General features: G+C 40.9%; 1 protein-coding gene across 8 annotated transcripts in view; it reads right to left on the reverse strand.

The window, feature by feature from the left end:
* LGR4 (leucine rich repeat containing G protein-coupled receptor 4) overlaps positions 1 to 18,821 on the reverse strand; it is an 89,447-nt gene that overhangs the window by 16,854 nt on the left and 53,772 nt on the right. For all 8 annotated transcript variants that reach the window (XM_080618042.1, XM_080618043.1, XM_080618041.1 and 5 more), the window contains 3 exons: positions 12,796 to 12,867; positions 11,123 to 11,194; positions 362 to 577 (listed from right to left, as the gene is read on the reverse strand). In XM_080618042.1, coding sequence (XP_080474168.1) covers positions 362 to 577; positions 11,123 to 11,194; positions 12,796 to 12,867 — 360 coding nt within the window. The remainder of the gene's footprint in view (positions 1 to 361; positions 578 to 11,122; positions 11,195 to 12,795; positions 12,868 to 18,821) is intronic.

Consider the following 18,821-nt stretch of genomic DNA (forward strand, 5'->3'; position numbering starts at 1 on the left):
ATCATCCTTGGAGATATTTAAGACTACACAGAAACAGGTCTGTGGCAGATAATATTTCCTTCTTGTAATATCTCTGAAAGGTTTCTTTGACAAACATTGGTTCAAAATATCCATTACTAAAATGAGATCTGGGGAACATATGTATCAAGCTCACTACCTACGGCCTGTTTAGGAGAAAGTCTTTAGCAAACCTTCAGTGGATTGTCTAGTACACATGGTCTCATCTCGTGTTGGCAGTATAGGCTGTTACTAGACAACTGAGCTAAAATATAGGAAAAGCATAATTTTCACTGCCATTCTAGTAATCAAAGTAACTGAGGAGAGAATCCAAATAACCTATGAAACAGTTACACATACTCACAGAACAACAAGACTTGAAAGGTTTGTAAATGCATAGTCAGGAATGTGTGTTATTTTGTTGAGAGCCAGTGTCAACGCCTGCAGAGAGGGCAGATTGCTGAGCGGGTAGATGGGAACTTCTGTCAGACTGTTGTCATCCAACCAAAGGTGACGCAACTGCACCAGACCCTCAAAACTGTCTTCTGGTATGGCAGTAATATGGTTGGCATCTAACCGCCTACATTAAAACAGAAAGAATTCACACAGTAAACTCACAAACTACAGATAAGTAAAAATACCAATTAAAAAAAAGCTTCATAAAAAACTTCTCAGACATTTTTAATAAAACATGTTAACAAATTCATATGCTTTATAATCAGCCTGTGATTATAAGCATATTGAATTATAAGCATATAATGAATACATGAATTATAAGCATATTTAATTATTAGCAAAATGAATTGCTAACTGTAGACATCTCACACACATGCACAAAACCTCAGCTGCTAACACTGGAACAAGTCTTTAAAATGGTAGCTTGGTAGTGCATCAAAGATTGCAGAGACATTTATACATTTGAACTGATTATCACAGACCCATAGAATGGTTTGGGTTGGAAAGTACCTCAAAGCTCACCCAGCTCCAACCCCCTGCCATGGGCAGGGACACCTTTGACTAGACCAAGTTGCTTCCAATCCCCGTCCAACCTGGCCTTGAACACTGCCAGGGATGGGGCAGGCACCGCTTCTCTGGGCAACCTGTGCCAGGGCCTCACCACCCTCACAGGGAAGAATTTCTGCATAAGATCTCATCTCAGTCTCCCCTCTGCCACTTTAAAGCCATTCCCCCTTGTCCTGTCACTACATGCCCTTGTAAAAAGTCCCTCCCCAGTTTTCTTGCAGGCCTCCTTTAGGTATTGGAAGACTGCTCTAAGATCTCCCCTGAGCCTTCTCTCCTCTCCTTCAGCTCCTCCTGTAATGTATTATTCCTATACTAGATGATCTTAAGGTCCTTTCCAACCCTAACTATTCTATGATTCTATGATTCTATAGCTACACTGTTGACAGCATCATATACACTTTTTGCTATGATGCTGTTCTACACCTTAAGTGACTAATTTAGAGAACTGCCTTTAAAAGCGGTTCTTGAACAGTCAGAGCTATGAATTATCCTCACAAATAAAACATTTAATCATTAACCAAAACTGAGAAATCTCTCACTCTTGCACCTGCTTCACAACAAGATGCAAAATAGCGCATTAGCACTGTTGACTATTGTACATTATTGGATTTGCCATCATGCTTTTCCCCCAAATGAATTCCAATCACAAACATTGGTGGTAGTGACATATGTGGAAAGGGACTTAACTGCCTTCCACACAGAAAGTCAAGCCACGTGCAATGCTTAGCTCTGCTGCAGTTACGGGCTCACCTATGCTGTGGGGCTTCACCTCATCTCCAGGTTTCAAAGCATTTAAAAAAATAAAAGAAAGAAGAACTCCACACCTGGAACCCTAGGAGGCTGAAACGCATGTCCTCAGCTCCGGCTCCAGATGTGAAGCCCTCATGACGGGAGGTGCAGGTGCTGCTGGAAGAATCTCACCCAGAATTCTGATCCATGACAACTGACAAACCTGATACTGCAACTCTTTTTCTAATGGCTTTAGCAGTGACAGCAGAAACTCTTATGCAAGATGACGTGCTTTTTCCTCGTGCACAACACCCTGAACCAGTTTGGTTTGGCATCTTCCTATACTAGCAGTGTGGTTACTTGGATAGCATCAGTGGCAACCAGGGCAGGCAAAAGACATGGATGAGGACACATTCAGGTTTGTCTACACTATGTCATATAAGCAGATGTGTTGTGAACAGAAGTGGAAAAACACCCATACTAAAAGCTTAAGCTTGGATTTACACAGATGGGAGCCCCAGAAATAGGCAGCAACAAGGGGTGACCCAGGAAGAAGCAAAACATTAATAAAGCAATATTCTTCATATGGAGCTGAGAGGAAAGGTCAGCAGTGACAGCCCACAAGATGAAGTAAATGGACTGTAACCCACCCAAGCCAGGTTAGGGCTGTGAGAAACAGGCAATGTTTGCCTGTCCTCTGCCCTGGAGGCTATCTGCTCAAGGTCAACACACAGCTGAACCATGGTGACACTGCTGTGAATGTGGAAGAAAACACCTTGCATAAGTGCCTTTAAACAACTAGTGTACCAGCCATGGGATGTACACTACTGTCTGGGGAGATATAATACGTACACCCTCCTCCATTAGCATCGATGACACAAATCATCACAGGTTTTGACTTCCATTAAAGCATTCATTGTGTTTCCAAAGCCATGATCAGACATGCTCTGGGAACTCTAGCTGAGTTAGTTTAAGAAGTCGTTTCCTCCAGCCACTTGTCCTGTCCCTCTGGCAAAGTAGGACAAGGGCTGGCAAAGTAGACCAAGTGACTGTGCTGCACTTCGTCCGAGGCAGTCATGACAGCTTAAACACTGAATTTGAAGGGAGAAGACAGGCTTGATGAAGAATTGATACACCTGATCTATATCCATAAAAGAGAGTTTTGTTGTTGTGATGTACATGGTTTACAGATTTCAACATATTAGGAAACTCAGCAGCTGAATTTCCATGTAATAAAAACCCAAGAAATACACCAAATTAAGCGACAAATACACATACAAGTGGGAACTTTCCAACCTCTCTCTGCAGCCAAAGGCTCTCTCCTAAGATGAGCAAGGTGCCATTAGCTCTAAAGGCATACATCAAAGAGCTAATTCCTATGGTTCATATACTGGCATCCCCTTATCATTTGCCCCATGGTCTGACAGGTGTGTACACTATTCTGTTTGAATGCTTTTAGGCTGCACTGAGACTGGAACATTTCAGAGAAATTAAATGTCTGATGATAATGAAGAAAAAAAAAAAGGGGGGGGGGGGGGGGGAAGGGAGGAAAGTAAGCCTGAGGCTGTGCTTCGGAAAGAAAAAAACCAAACTAGACGTTACCTGTCTTTCTTCTCTCCTGTAAATTCACACACCTCCCTGAAGATCAAAAGAATTACTTTCCAGTGGAATAAACAGATCTGAGTCTTCTCCAACTAATTTCTCTCTGCTGCCCTGCTGATTTTTTGGGTTTTGTTGGTTTGGGTTTGTTTTGGTTTTTTTAACTTGTTTTTGTTTGTTTCATTTTGTAAGCAAGGCAGCGTACCCAAAAGGCAGGCCTCGGTTCTTGTCCACACCTATGTTTGTACTTTCACTGTGCTTCACACTGAATTAATGTACACTAGTAGACTCTGGAAAACCAAAACACACAATGAAGCCCTGAGCTGAGGAGCACCTCCTCTCCCACTATTAAAGCAGATGACCAGAGGAAAGAAGGATGCGAGCAACAAAGCAGCTGAACTCTCATCCAGGAAGAACAAAGAGGTCACGGAGATGATGACGGACCCTTCATCCCTACCTTGCATTGCCAAAACCTATGTCCCCCAGTACAAGTGGATCGAGTACCCAAGTAACCACATCTTCAACTGATGACTCTGCACAGTCATCCAGGCTTTTGTTCATCTTCTGACCACAGCAGTAAAACTGGGGGGGCAGAAAAGACTACCACCCACGGCTGTCATTGAGCAGGCAGGTTTCTAGGTGAAAAAGGGTGCTTTTCAGGCTCTCTGTCACTTCTTTGCCAACTTTTACCATCATCTTAACAAACGCAATGTCTGAATAGAGTTGAAAGTAATAAGCAATGCCAAATCATAAAGCCCAAGCCAAGCAGAAAGACAGGACATCTCACTGTGATTATCTGTGTGCCTCCCACCCTCCATTTACATAGTGACTTTCAGATCTCTGCAGCTGAAAATCACTGTGCTAGAGATGCCAATGGATACATCACTAAAATAAAAGTGGACTGTTTGCCCTGAGTTTTCATTGACCTGCATTTATAGTTTTGACAAGAAAACCTGTGATTTCCAAATGTCATAGCAACAAGAAGAGCACTGAATGAATCAAAGTGGTTATTACATTCAATGCACAAAACACAGCTGAGATGCTTCTATTCAGTGTGAAATGTACATAACAGAGGACTTTGCAAAACAACTGAAAAGCAAACCTAGAATATTTGACAACACCCACAAAATAACATAACTAAGGACTGTGCCCTTTCTTTAAGATGAGACAAGGGAATATTCACTACCTCAAATAACCAGCAAAGTACAAGTAATATTCTTCACTTGGACTGAACTTTTACAAAGACTGTCCTTTTCCACTAAAGTGTTAAAGATAAGACTATGTTCTTCAAATTAGAGCTTGTGGCATGTACTTAAATTCCTTAATCTTTCAGAAGCTACTCCAATTCCAGCTTCCCTATAGGCATTGGCTTGTGAGAGACCTTTACATTTCAGTCTATAAATTCAGAGCTCACTTGTAGAGCCATCACCTTCGCTTTTATTACCTGTCAGGTTCCCTCCTCAAACAAACTCCAACTCCCACCAGAAAGAAGAGCAGGAGGATGATACGACCCTATATATTCAGCAGGTCTTATATCAGTATTTGACATATTGTTAAAACATGTAAAGAACATGGCAACTTAAAGGACTTCAATCAACTCAGACTTAAGGCAACTCAAGCTAGGATGAACTCCTACCTCAATTCAAACAAAAGCTGCAAAGTCTAACACACACACACACACACATGAAATTGGTGTATTTATATAGACACAATGTTTTGTTCTCATCCTGTAGCCTTTCCAGGCATTATACGGTCAACTCTTGCCCTCCTGAAACAAACCACAGCAGCATGCCAGCAGCCACTGCTGTAGATGCTCCCGACGAGCCAGCCATGGTCCTCGCTGCATAAGATACATCTCATAAATGTAATCTCAGTAATATTATGAATGTACTGCCACACATTAACACTATTTACTTGGGAAGAGGAGACTATGGCAGATTTGTCTGTAGCTACTGTCCCAGCCTCGCTAGCTCTCACTGTGAGGACACTGAGACTCCCAAGCTTCATGGACTGGGAAATTTTAACAGCCTTTTACTAATAGCAGGAGTTTAACATTGATGATAATGAAAAGAAAAATCACTCCCAACTCTTGTGTTAAACCACTTCTGCTCAATAGCAATCATTAACGAGCTTTTGCTCTTTAAAGTGCTCCTTCAGAAACCACAAAGAAATCACTCAAATAACAGTGGAGTAGATTTTTAGGTTCTGAAGTTGAGTACTGATAAGCCTGGTACCTAGGAAATCCTGCTACAATGCAAGGCAATAACCCCACCATGTTAACAGAGGTACTTTAAAATACTCTGCACGTTTGCTTACTGCTATCAAGCAGCGGCTCTCACTACCTTATGTGTTGAGAACATCAATACCAGGATTTCCTTTATTCAACAACAAATTTACAGCAGCTCTCAAAGTAATGATACACACCAAAGCTATTTCAGCTGCCAGTACTGATGTGCCAGCACATCTATTTCTTCTAAGTAAATGTCTAAGATGGCACCGGAGATCATACAAAGTTTGCTGCAAATTACCCACAGAGGATTCAGTTGATCTTTACCTACATGCTGTGTAACTTCCATTATCCCACTTCAGTTTCTGATGATTCAGTTTCTAAATAATTTCCTGATTCTTATTGAAACTTAAATTTAAACAATTCTTTAAGCAAGCCCAGACAGTTCAAAAAAACCAAAAATGCTACAAAAATCCCAGAGATTCCCGATGCTCACAAGAAGTACCCACACCTCACTTTCAAGAAAAGCAGAACAGCTTCTGAAGGTGAACATGGCATAGAAAAATGAGACTCTCGTCATTCAGCAAGTATGTAAAGTTCATGAAGCAGTATATTTAAACTGCTGCATATTTAAAGATTTTTCAGCACAAACATGCTCAGGAGAGTGCTTCTACATTCTTTACTCAAAAAAAAACCCCAACAAACTGCAAGGGAGAAGAGCATACTCAGCATATTTAAGTTGGCATTGTTCGTGCAGTTTTAAAAAGATATGTGGGTAAATTTCTTCTTTCCCCATTCTGGTGCCGATAGTTTAATCCCACAGCTTAACACAGACTCACTGAAGGGCTGGTCCCCTTTAACTAGTCAATAACAGCAAAGCAGGGAACTAAAAAGAACTCTGAAGACAGCCCATTAAAACTTGGTTAGTTGAAAAACTATCTGCCACTGGTAAAGGTTCACACTACATGTAAGACCTTAGAATGCTTCTTAACTAGCCATCACTGTTAATGAACATCATCTTCCCCAGACTATCCTTGCAGACACCCCTATCCTTCAAAACTCTATACTTCAGAATCACAAAATGATCAGCATAAACCATAAAACACTCTTTAAATCTATAGGGATTTAAAATCCCTAAATAGGGAAGCCTTCCTAAAACAAGGAACACCTAGAAATGCAAGGCTGTAGCAAGTATGTGCTACAGCACATAGTTTAAATGTGTCCTGTCTGACTGAAATAAGTCTGTCTGACTGAAATGCCTTCCATCCTCTGTTCCCAGCTTTTTACTCTGCATCTTTACCCTGCAAAGCAAAATCCTGCTCTCGCTTCCTTCAGTCCCACACATAAGACCCCAGCCTTTTCTGCTGGGCCAAGCCGATTCCCTCTCCCAGAAAATATAATCACACCCCAGTTCAACATGTTCATGCCTCCAGCTTTATCCTGCTGCAGGCCTGCTCCAGCCTTCTGGTATGGGAAGGCAGACTGCAAAACTGGTTCTAATCCTGCAGCGGAGGCTGTGAGCAGACCAGGCTAGGGAGCCACAACTGCTATCAGGTACCGCAGACAATGACTGCTGACCACATGCATAAAGACACTTACCCTGCAGCTTAGGTGAACACCCATATACAGAGAAAGGCAGGAGCTATCACACTAGAGTGCCACACTGGCATGATCCCAGTACCCACAATCCGGGAATCTGGCATAACAGCATAACTGCAGTGCTTTGAACTAATGCTGCAGAACACTCCAATATTCCCTGCATGTAGGCATGTGTGCACGTGTGCAGGGACAGTAACTCTGTGATTCCTGACCTACAATGATAATAAATCATCTCCAATACGTGAGCAGCTACTGACAAGCTTTCAAAAAACGACTCCTGGATTTGATGGCACATGCCCACTAGAATTTGCAGCAATTACTCAAAGCATCTAAAATTCTTATCATAGACTCAAAGAATGGTTTAGGTTGGAAGTGACCTTAAAGCTCATCCAGTTCCAACCCCCTGCCACAGGCAGGGACACCTTCCACTAGACCAGATTGCTCCAAACCCCATCCAACCTGGCCTTGAACGCTGCCAGGGATGGGGCAGCCACAGCTTCTCTGGGCAACCTGTGCCAGCACCTCAGCACCTTCACAGGGAGGAACTTCTTTGCAATGTCTCATCTCAATCTCCCCTCTGTCAGGTCAAAGCCATTCCCCCTTGTCCTGTCCCTACAGGGCCTTGTCAAAAGCCCCTCTCCAGGTTTCTTGTAGCCCCTTCAGGCACTGGAAGCTGCTCTAAGGTCTCCCAGGAGCCTTCTCTTCTCCAGGCTGAACAAGTCCAGCTCTCTCAGCCTGTCTCCAGAGCAGAGCTGCTCCAGCCCTCAGAGCATCTTCATGGCCTCCTCAGGACTCATTTAAGCAGGTCCACATCCCCCTTGTGTTGGAGGCCTCACACATCCTGCCAGATAGACTTTTCTGGGGTACTAGACAGCAAGTTTCCACTCAGTAAAACTCCTTCATTTTGCTAAACCTCACCTCCATAAATAAAGGCTCTATTCTAAACCTCTTTCAGAGGCCAAAACTGGGAAAATATCCAATGTAAACAGAAAGTAAAGAGCTGTTGTTTAGTATTCCGAACCAGGCTGGCTACTGGCCAGCTATAATATAAACATTATAGAGATCATGAAGCTCCTGTAACCATCATCTTTATTTCCACCCAGGTATGTTTACCGGGCTTGTTAATACATACAGTGTGGCAACCATCTTCCTACGCAGCTAGGATTGGAGCACACTAAGAGAAAAATTGGATAGGGGATACAGGATACAGGAGTTGCAAACCAAATGATTATCAATACATTATAAAGTTTTATGAACAAGCAATTTGTGTCTCCACCAAGAAAAAAAAATCCCCCTAAAGCCTACTTCAGAGCAAACTGTGAAACTGCCAAGAAGAGTCAGTTAAGTGATGTTTAAACTTGCAGGGTTTGGACGGAGATTATATATTTTAAAGGTGGAAGCAGGATTTTTACATCTATTCTGCAAAGAGTCATTTGTTTTAGAAGAAAGTCACAGCAGCTCAGGAGCTCTAAACCCTTTTTTGCCACAAATTCCTTTGGGCGAGAAATAAATCACTTTTTCCCCCTTTTTTTTTTCCCCTCTCACTTATTAAAGAAATCAATAAAGCAGCATGCTGACACTCACGTTTCCATGCTCACACACACAATTCAGAAAACCAGTCCTACATTTCTTTGCCAGAAGGTGCTCCCTATATTAGTAGGGAATATAAATAATTACACTGTAATCCCGTGAGTGATGCAATAAACTGAAAGTTTCCCTGAAGTTTGTTAAAATGACAGATACGTGTTCTGCTGAAGGAAACAAACTGCCCAGGAAAAATGCTCTATATTTCTTACTACACTCGTCTCAAAAACCGATTTGTTTTCAAATTCCTGCCAATCCTCAAAAATGATGTGACCTTCAATGCAGACAGATGTTCTTCTCAGGAACAGAGATGTGGGCAACCCAAAGTGTGAGGCACAGCAGTGGAATTAAGAAAATAGATATAAAAAGTTCTTTCTGCGCCTCTGACACCGATGACTTCCAGACTGCATTTGCCCACTCTATTTCTAATAGCTGTTTCGAAACCCCAATTTGGCTTTCCTCGGAAAAAGCAGTAACAAGTAACTTGCTACTTATTAACCAATTTCCTCCTTTTTCACCTTCTTAAAATTTATACAGTTTATCATTTGCCTAGCAACAATGAAGCTTCCAGAAAGGGAAACCTCACCACACTCAAAGTTGTTACTATTATATTTTAATTACAATGATGTTATGTCAAGCGATTATACTGGTTACATTATACAGTATTACATAAACATTCCATGATTTTTTTTCAACAACTGAAGTGTCTCCTTTTTTTCAAATGGCTCTAACATGATCTTCTTTCCGACCATATTAAAAACATGCAAATTTTTAGAAAGAGAGAGATGCTGGCTTAATTCATTATTTTTCCTTTAATTTTGTCCCTTCCCTTTTGCACATAAGGTTATCAACAAACCAGTAACTGCATATTTGATATTGAACTTTAATTCAAGAACAAACAGACTGCAAACAAGTAGAGGAAAAAGGCACATTCATTGAAAATGAAATGGATGATTTCTAGACAACAAAGTTACTTAACTAAAGCAGTTTCTGGTTTTTGCATTACTGAAATGCTGGAAGCCAGGAAGGTGTTCTAAATAATTACTAAAGGGTTATTCACATCATATAATATGAAGGGTTTTTATTACAATGTATTTGCACAAAGTGACAGTGACACTCAGACCAAGGTATTCTGTCTTCTACACACACACCCCAAGACAAGAGGGAAATGTGGACATTAGATTCACAAAATGGCTGCAGACTGACATGTGCATCTGTCTTGCTCTTGGATCCAAAAGCCTAGAAAAGCCCCTGCCAGCTCACGGCATCAAAACTCATTGCTCCCTCCTGCTATGAGCTGTGTGCTTCCCATGCTCACCGTGGTGGACAGGAGATACTTGTGGTAAGCAGCCCAGCAGAAGCAGCTCTGCGGCTCTGTGGGATAATCTGCAGCCCATCTTATTCTTCTGCCCTGTGCTGCTTACTGTGCTTTCTTCAGATGAAAAAGGCGGGAATACCCAAGCAACTAGGAGGAGGTAGTGGCCAAGATCCAAGTTGAGGGAACGCAGAAAGCACCTCTGCAAAAGTTGCACAACAGTTTGCAAAGCCAGTTTGCAAAATTAATTGGGTTTTTTTTTTCCTCCCCCAAACTGTTCCCTAATCTGATGCAACACAGAAAGAAACAAGATCTTAGGCCAGAAACCTGAATTTTGGCACAAAGGGAAGAGATAATCTGCCCCCTCTCTCCATATGTAAGCAGAAAGGAGGAAAAATCTTGAAGCCCTTCCCCCCTCCACCTCCTCATCACAGTGATAAGCATCTACCACCTAGAGAGCTGTAACTAACTATTAAGGTCTGATTAAGATGCTTTATAAAACATAATAAGCCATGAGATAGTATAAGTATGTATGAAATACCTTGTGAGCAACTAGCAATAATGGCTGAGGTATTCATAACTGTGTGATTTCAACACCTTCCAGTAAAACCAATACTATGTGTGTCTCAAGCAATACTCCTTCCCAGAAATCCCTTTTCCTCCTCCAGATACAAAAGACTTGGGCATGATTCATTTTTTTTTGCACAACATTTTAAAATTGCTCAAACACCTTAGGACATGCAAGACGATGATAAATGTTTAACACCACCACCACTGCATTTATACAGCAATCTTGTACCTGTGTTTGAGTTTTGAAAGAGTTTGCATTTGGGTCACCCCACCGAAGATGACAAATAAAATTCCTTATAAACTTAGCTTGGGAAACTTTGCTCCAGTTGAAACTGCAAATATCTGAAAGCCCAGGTGCATTATTGCACATGCATAATTATACTTCAAAACTTGACACAATGCAGAAAACGTGCACAAAGCGACTGAAAGGGGAACTTGGGGAACAGAACAAGAACAAAAAGCAAAGTACAAGAACTTACAAGGACTGTAAACCGCCCAACCCTCTGATGGCCTCATTAGGTACAGTCTTCAGCTGATTGTTCTGCAGGGTTCTGTAAAAATCCACTGTGTTAGTAAAGTGCAATAACCTTTGACAATAACCTTTATCAACAGTAAAGGTAGCAGAAGAGCCCATGGTCCTGTTATGGTTTCACAAATTTCTAGCGTAAAAACATATAGAATTATCAAGCCCACATACCCAAAGGCAAGGATGAAACAAGAAAATGGTATTTCAGTTTTATTTACAACCCATTCATTAACTGCATGAATTTGCAGAGAACAAGCCTCTGACATAATACTCTGAAATTCCCCTGGGAGTTCACTGGGGAGGCTGAGCAACCTAATGCTGCTACAGATTTGCTACAATGCATGATATTTTATTATTTTCTTGTGAAATCATGCTATACATGCTACGAAATACACACACCTCTAATTTTTTCTTAAAGCCGCATCAATACACAATGCATTAACAATCTAATTTACAAAGTGAGTTCACAACACAGCACCTCTGGGCACAACATGAAAAAAATACAGAATGAAATCAGAGCCAAACTGAATTAAGTTATACTGGGATTTTATAAGAAGTTCTCTTATGGGACAACATATTATTACATGATGAGTTCTTTTATAAAGAGAATTTAAATAACTGAGATCTCACACATTATAAAATCTTCCTAGATTTTGGTGCATACTGGGGTAAAAATGCGAGTGGACAAGTAAGTTAACTGTTAACTAATAGCCACATGCCCAATGTTTCAAGAACTGCTAGAACCTTACGCACCTTCAGGACTGAGTATCCTGATGAAGACGCCTTCAAGAGCCTTGACGCTCTGCATTCAACTCACAAAACATCACATTTAGTAGTTTTGCAGATGGCCAGTTTCCTAATCTGTACCCTGCTTACACTGTCTGTTTATAATTCTTTCTTTACAACCTCAGGGTCCTTTTCCACTATTGATTTTTTTTAATATCTGCTGAATAAACTATCCATTACCCTACTAGCCATCGGAAATATTTACATTAGCATAAATGCTACAACTGCTACATACAGGTTATTAGAACCACAAGCAACAGAAAGCTCTTTTTATCCTTAGCTGTGGAAAACCAGTTGAAATGAATATTCTTGTCTCAGAAAGGAAAACAAGACATGGGAAACAGGGCACACAGTTGTTTGGGGTTTTCTTTTTCAATTAAAACTTTTTTTCTAATAGCAATTCATTTTCACCCAAAGCACCAAACTCTAGAAATTATTTCCATCATCATTAAAGGTCAAACAGAGTTTTAAATCACTGTAAGTACTAGTACTACCTGATAATGTTGGGGCACCTGATGGAGTAAGCTGAAGGGGTGGAAGAAAACAAAAATCTTTATGTGGCCTTTTTAGGATTTTTCATTCTTAGGATTCTTCTACAAGATATACTTCAGAAGCAAGAAAGTGTTCTAATTAAACACAGTAATTACGCTTTAGGCAGGTTCACCACTGTTCCATCACCACTGTTTATCATCATCACTTATAGCAGGCTTTGTAATAAAGTAGAAGAGCTAAAATGTGACAGGGAGAGCTAAGATTTCCTCCAGCCTACCAGTAAACAGGCTGGCTGTGCACTAAGAAAGCATACAGCTAGCTATGAAACTTTAAAACCCCATTACTTACAGAACTTTGAGTTCTTTCAACCCAGACAAGGCCTTTGGATGGATAAAAGAAAGGTCATTGCCAGCCAGTCGCCTGGAAAAAAATTGCAATAATAATTTCAGTCATATAATAAAGCACTTCTACAACCATCTAAGAAGGAAAAATCACAGATATATCAAATCTTGCAAGCAGTTATGCATTCTATGTTCAATTATGCCATATTCATGACCTTTCAAGTTGGCAACAGTTACTTCAGTCATTGCACATTTTTAACTACAAGAACACACACATTACTCAGCCTCATGGATACATTTTGCTAACATGCTAGAAAAAGCACAGCCCAGAATGATAAAACAATCTTCTTATGATACTGGGTTTGAAAAGTGCATTTACCAACTATTAACACAATCCCCTGGCTTTCAGCAGATCAATGCTCTGGTACTCATGTGGTTTTAATCTATGCAGCAGTTTCTAAAGAAAGTTAATGCAGTTAAGTAAGAATAGCTAGATGCTAGCATGAAACAGGGAAAAGTTTCTGTGAGAATCCCAAATGTGAAGATGATATTTGCAAGCAGGCAGTATGTTCACAGTGCTGACAACTGACAGGATGCCTGCTGACATTACCAAGAAATAATCTTGGTAATATTTCATCTTTTGGGTCAGCTGTTTGGACAGACATTTCAGGAAAGAAAACTCTTTTGGGGGAGGGAGAGAGGGAACAGGATCCTCAGCTGTACTCTCTCTCAAGATGTGGCTGGTTTCATACTTGGGACTGCAGACACTAACATAAAGTAAATCGCGAAAACCACCATGATATTAAAAGCAATAAATATAGGAGATTCTGCAGAAGACAAAGCAAGAAAGCAGAAACAGCAGCCAAAACAGCTGCTTTCAAAGAGCTTGCTCCCCCTTCCCCCATGTCCTGACCAGCAGACCCTGTGTGGTCCAGCCTTCGTTGAGTTGCTAATAGTTGTGACGCGAGGTATTTTATTAAGGATAAAAGACAGTGATGCAGAACACCTGGTAATCTGTAGCTGCCAAAGATGCCATCACTGCAGCCAAAGTATTTGCTTTCAGACTTGATTTCACATCCAAGCTAAGGAAAGGCGATGTTATGGAGAAGGCTGTACAATGATATCAGCCAGTGGAAATACTATGTACAGCGCAGTATGTGTTAATAATTAAACAACAGTCAGCGTGCTTTAACAAAGGCAACAGAATATCAAAACCCACCTCGGCTTTTGCAGGGTACTCTGAAGCAAACCACCCACAGTAAGGGGAAAGTATTTGAAAGAGGCAAACGAAGGAAATAACAAGACCATCATCCAAAGCATCAGCTTGCCAGAACATGACAACATTATTATGTTTTTATCTTAGGCTCTGTTTCTAACTACATAAAAGAGATTACCCAAATTATTTTGTGCCTACATAAATCTGCTCGCAACAGAATTGATGATGTCATAAAATGCTGCCCGAGAGAGAGGATGCTAGTTATGTTTATCAAATGCATTTGACAAAGATAGATGGTTTCATTTACAAACCGAGAGAGAAGAGGATGGCTTCTCATGAACAGGAAGGTGACTACAGCAGCAGATACTATCTGATTTTAGAAAACTGAGTTACTATCATTTGTTAAAGCAGACCTTGGTATTTGTTTAGCCCTATTTTCATGCACACCCCAACTGCCATAGCTATGGCTCCGACATCAAGCATGCTTAAATCTCAGCTTCTTCTGCCTGAAGAAGCTGAGATCTCTGGATCGCTGAGAAAGGCTTGCTGTGTGGCTTGTGTGTTACCGAAGAGAAATCACAAGCAAAATAAAAAGAATCAATGTAACTTACTCTTGAAATCTCCTGTCTGCAACCAACCTCAGGATTTCAGAGCTGTGGCATCATTTTTCTAATACTTGGCATTTTTAACGTGAACAAAAAATTCCAGATGGCAACTAAACACTCCCCTAAATTCGCTTTATTGTCAGTAGCTGCCTAAATCAACTGTATTAACTTTTTCTGGGGGGACGTGGAAGGAGGTTTTCAGTATTTCATGGCTTTCTTTTATCAATTTCTTAAGAAGTTCACTGTAAGCAGAAAGAAATACTGATGAAACATGCTGGGTCTCTACACCAGAGAGCCAGTGATCTGGAAAACACATGTTTATTTTTAAAAGTGTTCAAAACATCAAAATAGAAATCCTTAAATCAAGCAAAATTTAGCTGAGGCTATTGCATCAAGTTAACTTGGCACTTTAGTTAATGTTGATCCTGCCTACCACACCATTCAAAAAGCAGCAGCCCTGGTACAAATGCATGTCAGTCAGCTCTGGCTACAGCTCTGCTGAGGTTCCCTGTTAATTGGGATGGTGTGTGGATCACCAGGCATCTGCTGTAACTTCCCCACCACCAAAAGAGGCTGGGGATTATGATTTGTTTGAAAAAAGCTAAACTAGATCCAGTTGAATAGCCTTCCCCAACCTCACTGAGCATCACTGACACAAGCTACAGAGCACTGGAAACAGAATACAGCTGAGCAAGAGCAAGGCTTGCGTGACTTCAAATAGCAAGACTTCGCCTACCTCAAGGCAACTCCTGTTTATTCAGCTTTTTTTCCAACCAACCAAATGAAAAAAAACCCTCTTGCAATCCGTTACATTTCCGTTTCTCCTCCATCTGGCAACCTTCCAGGAAACAGGATACAACTAGCCAAGTGTGCAAAGGCTTTACTAATCAGTTTACCAAATATACATTTATCATTCACGTCCTAGCCTTGGGGAGCACGGCTGCTCATCAGATTTCAACTGCAGTTCTCCAGCAGGCAAAGACCAACATATCTTCCCTCTGCTGCGGCATGTAGCAGCTGAGAGGATGGAATGATTTCTCTTTACATAACCAGGTTCATTTCAAAGACAGAAATGAAAAATTAATGGAATATAATATAGCACACATACAGCATATAAATTTAGATGCCACTGAAATCACCCAGCCAGGTTTTCCATGTTACCTCCTTTCAAGCATGTCTCAAAAACAGTCACAGTCAGATTTTCAATCTGAACATTTACCATGTTCAGACTGAACGTTTAAATGAGTAAATATTTAAAAAAGCATCTCCAAACTTAAACAGGGGAGATTTAGGTTAGATATAAGAAAGAAATTATTTACTGCGAGAGTGGTGAGGCACTGGAACAGACTGCCCAAAGAAGTGGTGAATGCCCCATGCTGGAAGTGTTCAGGGACAGGTTGGATGGAGCTTGGAGCAATTTGGCCTAGTGAAAGGTGTCCCTGCCCATGGCAAGGCATTAGAACTGGATGCTTTTAAGGTCTCTTCCAACCCAAACCATTCTGTGATTCTTTCTCTCACACACATGGTAAATTTGCTAAGGACAATGACAGCTTTACCAAGACCCAATTCCATCACAACAGAAAGGAAGCAACCTTCATCGCCTTGCAGCAAGACTCACTCTTAACTGCTTGGGATCAACCCTGGGAACCTCTTCTTCATTAGGAGGCAACTTCACACATTAGGAGACAACTTAACACATACAAAGTGGCACCTGAAAGCAGCCCTACATTCACACTACCCAGAGCAGAATACCCATCCTTCCCTTCATTGAGTGGAAACAGCCTCAGAGACCTTGTCTGAAAACCCATCTATTGTTACAGAGTCAAGGTGCATCACCATTAGTTAAGAGATTATTTCTCCAAAAGCCAGAAGACTATACAACAGATTCATCCATCGAGACAGTAAAGTCTTACTTTAATAAACTATTGTAAAGTGCCCTGTTATGCTGTAGGCCCCAAAATCTTAATTTGCTGTCTCTTCCTTCTCAGGGAATACAGACGCAGCAGAAGGCATCATCTGTCATGGAGCATGTGTGTACAACACTGACCAAGAGCTTCCCTGCTAACTCAGTTACACCTCCCTTTGTTTGGAAACTCTGACCAGGATGAGGGTATCCTGCATTTAGTTCACGTGAGTTACAACTTGAAGGTTTCTGCAGTGGAATCACAGTCGTAATGTGTGACCGCATTAGGCATCTTTCTTCTAGGTTGGCAATCTCCTTGTAATTGCTTAGTATTGAACACTGTAGTCCTCTATTTCTGCTTTGAAAAATAAAAATTTAGTGTTTCAATGGAACAAAATCTCTGTAAATTTGGATAAATTCAATCAGACATAAGCAGTTTCAGCATAGCAGGATAATAGCGTAGAACATAAGGAGGACAAAATACTTCTTCTATCCTGTCACATACAGGTACCCTCTAATCATTAGTTTCAGTGACACAGTAAATGATCTCCAGATGTAGAAGACACTTTGGTCCTATTACAGAAATGCAGATACAATCTGGCTGGGGAATAATCTTCCATGGTATCTTGTTCCCAGAGTACACAGCAAGCATAGCTCCTTGAAATGAAACTCATCTGAAAGCAGCAGACTGCTTTCTGTCTTTTGGGAAATTAAAACTTCTGCAATTATGAATCTGGCAACCTGGCTGCATGTTAATCAAGCCAAATTAATCACTGGTGTCACTCCAAAATGAGGCAGGATGTCCCAGGTATACATTTTTGTCTGTAACAATTAAAACCATCACTCTTCATTTTGACAGGATGCAATACAAACTTCTTGGAAACCTCTCTGCTTGTCTTGCATTCCAGATGGTGGTCAACCTCAGGTTACTTGAGCAAAGAATTAGGTATTCTCCTGTCCTTTTGAAGATCTCGTGCAAGTAACGTGTATTACTATGAGTTCCTTTCTTCCTCTTGGTAGTATTCTGTGATCCTCTTAACCTTATCTGTCCATCCTATCTCTGATCACGATACATTGGCTACTTTTGCCATTCATCATCTATAATCTTACTGCCTCACTGAAAATTCCAATAATGACAAAGACTGCAATCCCGATGTGATATAAATCACCTGATTTATTATTTTTATTTCTCCATTAGCTGCTTTCTGGTAAGACTCAAGACTCTTACTTCAAGACCTAGTCAAGGCTGAACCTTTCATAGCCCTTATAAATCATCCATCACTGCCCTTCTGTTCACTCAGCTTTTAGCTCCTCAACCTACCTATTTTCATCCCATTGGAGAACATCCCACTGCTTCCCCACTTGCACTTTTGCAATTTCTTTACTTCCTTGCTGTCCCCAACATCAGTGTCTTCAGGAATAACCTTTGAAAACACCTCATAGACACACCTGTTGATATAACGGATTAGATTTTCTCAAACCTAAGAAAAGAGCTTCAGGTTACACCTATTCCAGAGAAGCAGCTGCTTCAGAACAAAATTCAGTTTTCTTAACAGATGACACGTAGCTATATGCTACATTTTGTTCATCAAGGCTTGAAGTTTCACACAAGAGGTATAGCCACTTACAGGAAACTACCAGGGGCTCTCTGCAGGCCCAAGGCCTCTTGTGCAGCCAGCTCCTACCCAAGCTGGGCAGCTGAAGAAGCGGATAGGCTGGTAAATGAAAACCCTATCATTGTTTTGCTTATTTGTGATTAGCAAACAATCCCTTTGGGACTTCTGTCAGCTGCAGCCTGCTGCACTGCTGTGAAGCCAATCAATAACCTACAGATTACTCCCAATTCTTCCACGCTGATTTAACATAACTCGATGCTTTATTCTGCTGCTGCCAATGGAAAATGCATTTGTCCCCTTCTCTTTTTCTTACTGTAGTTTCAGTATTATACAACCTCAACCCCTAAAGTCATGAGTATGTAAGCCAAGACAAATCAGTACTGAGAAACAAAGCCTGTAGCTACAACTAGCACTGAAACTGCACCAACTCCATCCAGCTGAGTAGGCACTTCTCATCCTCAGCCTTCCCTCCCTACAGCATTTACAGCTTTCTCAAAGTGATATTGAACTTCAAGGTAACAGCTTGTTTTCAAAATGTGTTCCTGGTCTAAAACTTCAACATGTGCAAGCAAACTAAACCAACTGAGTGAAAGAAATCTCAACCCTGACCAGAAGTTCTTCTGTTAAATTGTCAGCAAAAGTCACCAGCACCCACTGCAGGACAAAATATGGCTCTATGATATTGCTTTTCAT

The sequence above is a fragment of the Psittacula echo genome (genome assembly GCF_963264785.1).
Source record: "Psittacula echo genome assembly, chromosome: 5".
Classification (NCBI taxonomy): domain Eukaryota; kingdom Metazoa; phylum Chordata; class Aves; order Psittaciformes; family Psittacidae; genus Psittacula; species Psittacula echo.